The sequence below is a fragment of the Oncorhynchus keta genome, chromosome 5 (assembly GCF_023373465.1).
Source record: "Oncorhynchus keta strain PuntledgeMale-10-30-2019 chromosome 5, Oket_V2, whole genome shotgun sequence".
Taxonomy (NCBI): domain Eukaryota; kingdom Metazoa; phylum Chordata; class Actinopteri; order Salmoniformes; family Salmonidae; genus Oncorhynchus; species Oncorhynchus keta.
Window position 1 is genome coordinate 37,904,103 of NC_068425.1, and position 9,679 is coordinate 37,913,781.

Below are 9,679 nucleotides of genomic sequence, written 5' to 3' on the forward strand. Positions count from 1 at the left end.
ATTGAGTACTGTACTGTGTATGTATGCCATTCCGAGGGTAAATGGGCAAGACAAAATATTTAAGTGCCTTTGAATGGTTTATGTGAAGCAAATTCTAGATTTGACAGTTATATATATATATTATAGTTATATATATTATATATTATATTATAGCCATTAAAAGTTGACTAAGGCCAACGATTTGAGTTGAACACATTGAGTTTGAGTTGTTAGATAGTAGTATTATGATACAGTAGGATGTGGTGGAGTTGTTAGATAGTAGTATTATGATACAGTAGGATGTGGTGCAGGTGTTAGTACAGTAGTTTTATGATACAGTAGGATGTGGTGTAGGTGTTAGTACAGTAGTTTTATGATACAGTAGGATGTGGTGTAGGTGTTAGTACAGTAGTTTTATGATACAGTAGGATGTGGTGTAGGTGTTAGTACAGTCATTTTATGATACAGTAGGATGTGGTGCAGGTGTTAGTACAGCAGTTTTATGATACAGTAGGATGTGGGGGAGTTGTTGGATAGTGCAGTAGTATTATGATACAGTAGGATGTGGTGGAGTTGTTAGATAGTACAGTAGTAGTATGATACAGTAGGATGTGGTGGAGTTGTTGGATAGTACAGTAGTATTATGATACAGTAGGATGTGGTGGAGTTGCTGGATAGTACAGTAGTATTATGATACAGTAGGATGTGGTGGAGTTGTTAGATAGTACAGTAGTATTATGATACAATAGGATGTGGTGGAGTTGTTAGATAGTAGTATTATGATACAGTAGGATGTGGTGGAGTTGTTGGATAGTACAGTAGTTTTATGATACAGTAGGATGTGGTGGAGTTGTTAGATAGTACAGTAGGATGTGGTGGAGTTGTTGGATAGTACAGTAGTATTATGATACAGTAGGATGTGGTGGAGTTGTTAGATAGTACAGTAGGATGTGGTGGAGTTGTTGGATAGTACAGTAGTATTATGATACAGTAGGATGTGGTGGAGTTGTTAGATAGTACAGTAGTATTATGATACAGTAGGATGTGGTGGAGTTGTTGGATAGTACAGTAGTTTTATGATACAGTAGGATGTGGTGGAGTTGTTGGATAGTACAGTAGTATTATGATACGGTAGGATGTGGTGGAGTTGTTGGATAGTACAGTAGTATTATGATACAGTAGGATGTGGTGGAGTTGTTAGATAGTACAGTAGTAGTATGATACAGTAGGATGTGGTGGAGTTGTTAGATAGTACAGTAGTAGTATGATACAGTAGGATGTGGTGGAGTTGTTAGATAGTACAGTAGTAATATGATACAGTAGGATGTGGTGTAGGTGTTAGTACAGTAGTTTTATGATACAGTAGGATGTGGTGCAGGTGTTAGTACAGTCGTTTTATGATACAGTAGGATGTGGTGCAGGTGTTAGTACAGCAGTTTTATGATACAGTGGGATGTGGTGGAGTTGTTAGATAGTACAGTAGGATGTGGTGGAGTTGTTAGATAGTACAGTAGTAATATGATACAGTAGGATGTGGTGGAGTTGTTAGATAGTGCAGTAGTATTATGATACAGTAGGATGTGGTGGAGTTGTTAGATAGTACAGTAGTAATATGATACAGTAGGATGTGGTGGAGTTGTTAGATAGTACAGTAGTAGTATGATACAGTAGGATGTGGTGGAATTGTTGGATAGTACAGTAGTATTATGATACGGTAGGATGTGGTGGAGTTGTTGAACAGTACAGAAGGATGGTGCAGAGAACAAAGCCAGTTGCCAGTGTAATATAATGTGTGTGGTCTCATCACCAGCTGTGTGCAGCCTCTGCACCAGCTGAGTGCAGTCTGTGCACCAGCTGAGTAAAGGTTGTGTGTGGGAAGCTAAGTAGCGTGAGCATGGTTTCAGTTAGTCACACTGTGTTAATGTTATACTTCTGGTGTCTGTGGCATGTTTGATTTTCCCACACACACACCAGTCTCAAAGTCAACAGTGAAGAGGTGACTCCGGGATGGTGGCCTTCTAGGCAGAGTTGCAAAGAAAAGCCATATCTCAAACTGGCCAATAAAAAGAAAAGATTAAGATGGGCAAAAGAACACAGACACTGGACAGAGGAACTCTGCCTAGAAGGCCAGCATCCCGGAGTCGCCTCTTCACTGTTGACTTTGAGACTGGTGTTTTGTGGGTACTAATGAAGCTGCCATTTGAGGACTTGTCCAATCTGTTTCTCAAACTAGAAACTCGAATGTACTTGTCCTCTTGCTCAGTTGTGCACTGGGGCCTCCCACTCCTCTTTCTATTCTGGTTAGAGCCAGTTTGCGCTGTTCTGTGAAGGGATTATTATCATTGCGTTTACTTGATAGCTACCTACACAAATAGCTAGCTAGAACAAAGTGTTAATAAGATAAATTCATTTAAAAAGATTAAAAGCAATACAAATAAGTTATCCAGTAGGCATCATACACAGCGTTGTACGAGATCTTCAGTTTCTTGCAAATTTCTTGCATGGAATAGCCTTCTATTCTCAGAACAAGAATAGACTGACGAGTTTAGGAAGAAAGTCTTTGTTTCTGGCCATTTTGAGCCTGTAATCGAACCCACAAATGCTGCTGCTCCAGATATTCAACTAGTCTAAAGAAGGCCAGTTTTATTGCTTCTTTAATCAGAACAATAGTTTTCAGTTGTGCTAACATAATTGCAAAAGGGTTTTCTAATGATCAACTAGCCTTTAAAAATGCTAAACTTGGATTAGCTAACACAACGTGCCATTGGAAGACAGGAGTGATGGTTGCTGATAATGGGCCTCTGTAGTCTGTACACCTATGTAGATATTCCATAAAAAAATCTGCCATTTCCATCTACAATAATCATTTACAACTTTAAAAATGTTTACACTATTTCTGATCAATTTAATGTTATTTTAATTGACAAAATTAGCTTTCTTTAAAAAATATGGACATGTCTAAGTGACGCCAAACTTTTGAACGGTAGTGTATATATACAGTACCAGTTAGAAGCTTGGACACACCTACTCATTCAAGGGGTTTTCTTTATTTTTACTATTTTCTACGTTGTAGAATAATAGTGAAGATGTCATAACCTAGGAAATAACACATATTGAATCATGCAATAATGTTTTGGGGCTGTTGAAGGGCTACACAGACTTTCAACTCCCTCCAAAGATCCCCCCACACACACACTTATTTTTTTTTATACTACTGACATACTTTTTATACTACTACATACTTTTTATGCTACTACATACTTTTTATACTACTACATACTTTTTCTACTACTACATACTTTTTATACTACTGACATACTTTTTATACTACTACATACTTTTTATGCTACTACATACTTTTTATGCTACTACATACTTTGAAGATAATTACTGTGTAATGATTCAGACTACGTCCATATTGACATATCCCATAAAATGCATCAGTCACTCTGGCCTGATTCCTGCTCCATTTCAGCACTGTAACAGAAGGATAGTCTGGTCAATGACGGTGGAGGACATACTATGTGTCCTGGATTGATGATCTGAGTCTGTCTGTCCTGTCTGTCATTGCAGTTTTAGATGGACCTGATGGATGGGGGCTGGGTGGTTGAGTGGGGGGGTCAGAGAGTTGGCCTGGCACTGTGGCAGTAGCTCCCTGTCCCATTCCCAGACAGACCTGGGTTCAAATACAATTTGAAATAATTTCAAACTACTTTGTCTGTGCTTTGATTGAGCTTGTCTGGCGTAACGGAACCCATAGAAGAGATCCCGCCCACCTGGCACTGCAGGCAGGTTAAAGCAAACGCTTGCACTATTTGAGAAGATATGGAATAGTATTTGAACCCAGGGCCCAGCCAGACGACAGTCCAGCCCAGGCAGGCCACATTGAGAGGCGGTGTACTGGAAGTGATTGGGGTTCATCAGAGATCGACTGGACCGTGCCAATGGCCTCGTTCCAAATCACACTATTATTGCCTTTTATAGGGGCTCTGGTGAAAAGTAGTGCACTACATCGGGAATAGGGTGCCATTTGGGACGTATATACAGTACTGCCCCCCTCCTTCCCTCCACAGCCCCCTCCCTTACAGCCATGACCCCACCCCTTACAGCCATGACCCCACCCCTTACAGCCATGACCCCACCCCCTTACAGTCATGACCCCACCCCGCCTTACAGCCATGACCTCCCCTCCCCTTACAGCCATGACCCCACCCCCGCCTTACAGCCATGACCCCACCCCTTACAGTCATGACCCCACCCCGCCTTACAGCCATGACCTCCCCTCCCCCCCCTTACAGCCATGACCCCACCCCGCCTTACAGCCATGACCCCACCCCTTACAGCCATGACCTCCCTCCCCTTACAGCCATGACCCCACCCCCGCCTTACAGCCATGACCTCCCCTCCTTACAGCCATGACCCCACCCCCTTACAGCCATGACCCCCACTACCCCTCTACTTATCCACCTCCATTACCGCTCTACCTTCACAACCCATCTACTCCTCTGCCCCTGCCACCTCCTCTACCCCCCTACCCATCTATCCCCTCTACATATCATAATAATAATAATATCATATCTACCTCCACTACCCCTCCACCCTCACTACCCACCTACTCCTCCACTCCCAGTACACCTTCTACCCCCTCGACCCTCTACTCATCTACCCCCTCTACCTCCTTTACTTGGGGGGGTTAGGGTTAGGGGGGCGCAGCTAGCCTAGTGGTTGGAGCGTTGGACTAGTAACTGAAAGGTTGCAAGATCGAATCCCCGAGCTGACAAGGTAAAACATCTGTTGTTCTGCCCCTGAACAAGGCAGTTAACACACTGTTACTAGGCCATCATTGAAAATAAGAATTTGTTCTTAACTGACTTGCCAAGTTAAAGGTAAAATCAAATTAAAATGAAAAAATACCTCCTTTACCTACTCCACAAAAGCCACCATTGTTCCTAGTGCAGGAGGCAGAGAGCAGCAGCTAGGATCCGTCCCTAATGCCCCCTATTCCCTATATAGTGCACTACTTAGGACCAGGGTCCATAGTCAAAAGTAGTGCACTAAATAGACAATAGGGGCCATTTGGGGTGCGGCCTTGCAGACCAAGGCAGAGCATGCCATGCCAACACAGGCCTGCTGGAATAACACAACACACAGTGGTTGGACAGCAGACTTAACATGCAAACCCAGCTCTCTCCACTAAAACTCTGCTCTTAAAAATCACACACTCTCTCTCTCTCCTCTGCCACCTGCCCCTCTTTCTCTCCCTCTCTCCCCCACCTCTCCCTCTCAATCTCTTTCTCCCTCCCTCTCTTTCTCTCTACATCTCCTCTGCCACCTCCCTCCTCTTTCTCTCTCTCTCTCTCTCTCTTTCTCCACTCCCTCCCTCTTTCCTCCTCTTCCTCCTCCCAGCCACCTCTTCCTCTCCTCGCCGTGCCGCATCAGACATGGAACAGGCCCGCCCACAGACCAGCGGGGAGGAGGAGCTACAACTGCAGCTGGCTCTGGCCATGAGCCGAGAGGAGAGTGAAAAGGTAACACTCACACACACACACACATTCACACAGTACACACACACACACACACACACACACACACACACACACACACACACACACACACACACACACACACACACACACACACACACACACACACACACACACACACACACACACTGAACAAGTGGCACTGACACACTCTGACTACATGCAGTGTGAGAATGTTATGAATGTGGCTGCCTCCCTCCCACTCATACACACTCCCCTGCAGAGCTCAAATCTCTCTCTCTCTCTCTCTCTCTCTCTCTCTCTCTCTCTCTCTCTCTCTCTCTCTCTCTCTGTCCTCTAAGTGTCATCCATTTCACTGAGCCTTAAATAGAAACCAATATCACCCCTCTCTCCTTGTGATGCGATCTATAACACCTGGCCAATCAAAGACACTAATACTCAGAGTTGGCCGCCGATCTGGCCAATTACAGAGTGCGATGCTGCAGAGTGAACCGCCGGCAGCTGTGCAGAGTGAATGAGCGACTGGACTGGACAGGGTGGAGCTATTGATCCACTGTTAGCTAGCCTGATATTGATGGCACTGTTAGCTAGCCTGGTATCGATCCACTGTTAGCCAGCCTGGAATTGATGGCACTATTAGCTATCCTGGTATTGATCCACTGTTAGCTAGCCTGGAATTGATGGCACTGTTAGCTATCCTGGTATTGATCCACTGTTAGCTAGCCTGGAATTGATGGCACTGTTAGCTATCCTGGTATTGATCCACTGTTAGCTAGCCTGGTATTGATCCACTGTTAGCTAGGCTGGTATTGATCCACTGTTAGCTAGCCTGGTATTGATCCACTGTTAGCTATCCTGGTATTGATCCACTGTTAGCTAGCCTGGTATTGATCCACTGTTAGCTATCCTGGTATTGATCCACTGTTAGCTAGCCTGGTATTGATCCACTGTTAGCTATCCTGGTATTGATCCACTGTTAGCTAGCCTGGTATTGATCCACTGTTAACTAGCCTGGTATTGATCCACTGTTAGCTAGCCTGGTATTGATCCACTGTTAGCTAGCCTGGTATTGATCCACTGTTAGCTATCCTGGTATTGATCCACTGTTAGCTAGCCTGGTATTGATCCACTGTTAGCTATCCTGGTATTGATCCACTGTTAGCTAGCCTGGTATTGATCCACTGTTAGCTAGCCTGGTATTGATCCACTGTTAGCTAGCCTGGTATTGATGGCACTGAATGGCCTCTGTGTCTCTGTGTTGTTAGATGGTGCATTCTGCACCGAGGCCTGGGACTGAAAAACACTTAGCTCCTTTTATAAAACACACACAATATCTTAGCTCCTTTTATAAAACACACACAATATCTTAGGTCCTTTTATAAAACACACACAATATCTTAGGTCCTTTTGTTCAACACCACAATATCTTAGGTCCTTTTGTTCAACACCACAATATCTTAGCTCCTTTTATAAAACACACACAATATCTTAGGTCCTTTTGTTCAACACCACAATATCTTAGGTCCTTTTGTTCAACACTACAATATCTTAGGTCCTTTTGTTCAACACCACAATATCTTAGGTCCTTTTGTTCAACACCACAATATCTTAGGTCCTTTTGTTCAACACCACAATATCTTAGGTCCTTTTGTTCAACACCACAATATCTTAGCTCCTTTTGTTCAACACCACAATATCTTAGGTCCTTTTGTTCAACACCACAATATCTTAGGTCCTTTTGTTCAACACCACAATATCTTAGGTCCTTTTGTTCAACACCACAATATCTTAGGTCCTTTTGTTCAACACCACAATATCTTAGGTCCTTTTGTTCAACACCACAATATCTTAGCTCCTTTTGTTCAACACCACAATATCTTAGGTCCTTTTGTTCAACACCACAATATCTTAGGTCCTTTTGTTCAACACCACAATATCTTAGGTCCTTTTGTTCAACACCACAATATCTTAGGTCCTTTTGTTCAACACCACAATATCTTAGGTCCTTTTGTTCAACACCACAATATCTTAGGTCCTTTTGTTCAACACCACAATATCTTAGGTCCTTTTGTTCAACACCACAATATCTTAGGTCCTTTTGTTCAACACCACAATATCTTAGGTCCTTTTGTTCAACACCACAATATCTTAGGTCCTTTTGTTCAACACCACAATATCTTAGGTCCTTTTGTTCAACACCACAATATCTTAGGTCCTTTTGTTCAACACCACAATATCTTAGGTCCTTTTGTTCAACACCACAATATCTTAGGTCCTTTTGTTCAACACTACAATATCTTAGGTCCTTTTGTTCAACACCACAATATCTTAGGTCCTTTTGTTCAACACCACAATATCTTAGCTCCTTTTGTTCAACACCACAATATCTTAGGTCCTTTTGTTCAACACCACAATATCTTAGCTCCTTTTGTTCAACACTACAATATCTTAGGTCCTTTTGTTCAACACTACAATATCTTAGGTCCTTTTATAAAACACACACAATATCTTAGGTCCTTTTGTTCAACACCACAATATCTTAGGTCCTTTTGTTCAACACCACAATATCTTAGGTCCTTTTGTAAAACACCACAATATCTTAGGTCCTTTTGTTCAACACTACAATATCTTAGGTCCTTTTGTTCAACACTACAATATCTTAGGTCCTTTTGTTCAACACTACAATATCTTAGGTCCTTTTGTTCAACACCACAATATCTTAGGTCCTTTTGTTCAACACCACAATATCTTAGGTCCTTTTGTTCAACACCACAATATCTTAGGTCCTTTTGTAAAACACCACAATATCTTAGGTCCTTTTGTTCAACACTACAATATCTTAGGTCCTTTTGTTCAACACCACAATATCTTAGGTCCTTTTGTTCAACACTACAATATCTTAGGTCCTTTTGTTCAACACCACAATATCTTAGGTCCTTTTGTTCAACACTACAATATCTTAGCTCCTTTTGTTCAACACCACAATATCTTAGCTCCTTTTGTTCAACACCACAATATCTTAGCTCCTTTTGTTCAACACCACAATATCTTAGGTCCTTTTGTTCAACACCACAATATCTTAGGTCCTTTTGTTCAACACTACAATATCTTAGCTCCTTTTGTTCAACACCACAATATCTTAGGTCCTTTTGTTTAACACCACAATATCTTAGCTCCTTTTGTTCAACACTACAATATCTTAGGTCCTTTTGTTCAACACCACAATATCTTAGGTCCTTTTGTTCAACACCACAATATCTTAGCTCCTTTTGTTCAACACCACAATATCTTAGGTCCTTTTGTTCAACACCACAATATCTTAGGTCCTTTTGTTCAACACTACAATATCTTAGCTCCTTTTGTTCAACACCACAATATCTTAGGTCCTTTTGTTTAACACCACAATATCTTAGCTCCTTTTGTTCAACACTACAATATCTTAGGTCCTTTTGTTCAACACTACAATATCTTAGGTCCTTTTGTTCAACACTACAATATCTTAGGTCCTTTTATAAAACACACACAATATCTTAGCTCCTTTTGTTCAACACCACAATATCTTAGGTCCTTTTGTTTAACACCACAATATCTTAGGTCCTTTTGTTCAACACCACAATATCTTAGGTCCTTTTGTTCAACACCACAATATCTTAGGTCCTTTTGTTTAACACCACAATATCTTAGGTCCTTTTGTTCAACACCACAATATCTTAGGTCCTTTTGTTCAACACCACAATATCTTAGGTCCTTTTGTTCAACACCACAATATCTTAGGTCCTTTTGTTCAACACCACAATATCTTAGCTCCTTTTGTTCAACACCACAATATCTTAGGTCCTTTTGTTCAACACCACAATATCTTAGGTCCTTTTTGTTCAACACCACAATATCTTAGGTCCTTTTGTTCAACACCACAATATCTTAGGTCCTTTTGTTCAACACCACAATATCTTAGGTCCTTTTGTTCAACACCACAATATCTTAGGTCCTTTTGTTCAACACCACAATATCTTAGGTCCTTTTGTTCAACACCACAATATCTTAGGTCCTTTTGTTCAACACCACAATATCTTAGGTCCTTTTGTTCAACACCACAATATCTTAGGTCCTTTTGTTCAACACCACAATATCTTAGGTCCTTTTGTTCAACACCACAATATCTTAGGTCCTTTTGTTCAACACCACAATATCTTAGG

General features: G+C 41.6%; 1 protein-coding gene across 1 annotated transcript in view; it reads left to right on the forward strand.

Moving 5' to 3' along the window:
- The window catches only part of LOC127930297 (epsin-3-like), a 48,149-nt gene extending 41,881 nt beyond the window's left edge, over positions 1-6,268 (forward strand). The window contains exon 7 of the mRNA XM_052519846.1: positions 5,386-6,268. Coding sequence (XP_052375806.1) covers positions 5,386-5,654 — 269 coding nt within the window. The 3' untranslated portion in view covers positions 5,655-6,268. The remainder of the gene's footprint in view (positions 1-5,385) is intronic.
- The last annotated feature ends 3,411 nt before the right edge of the window (positions 6,269-9,679 follow it).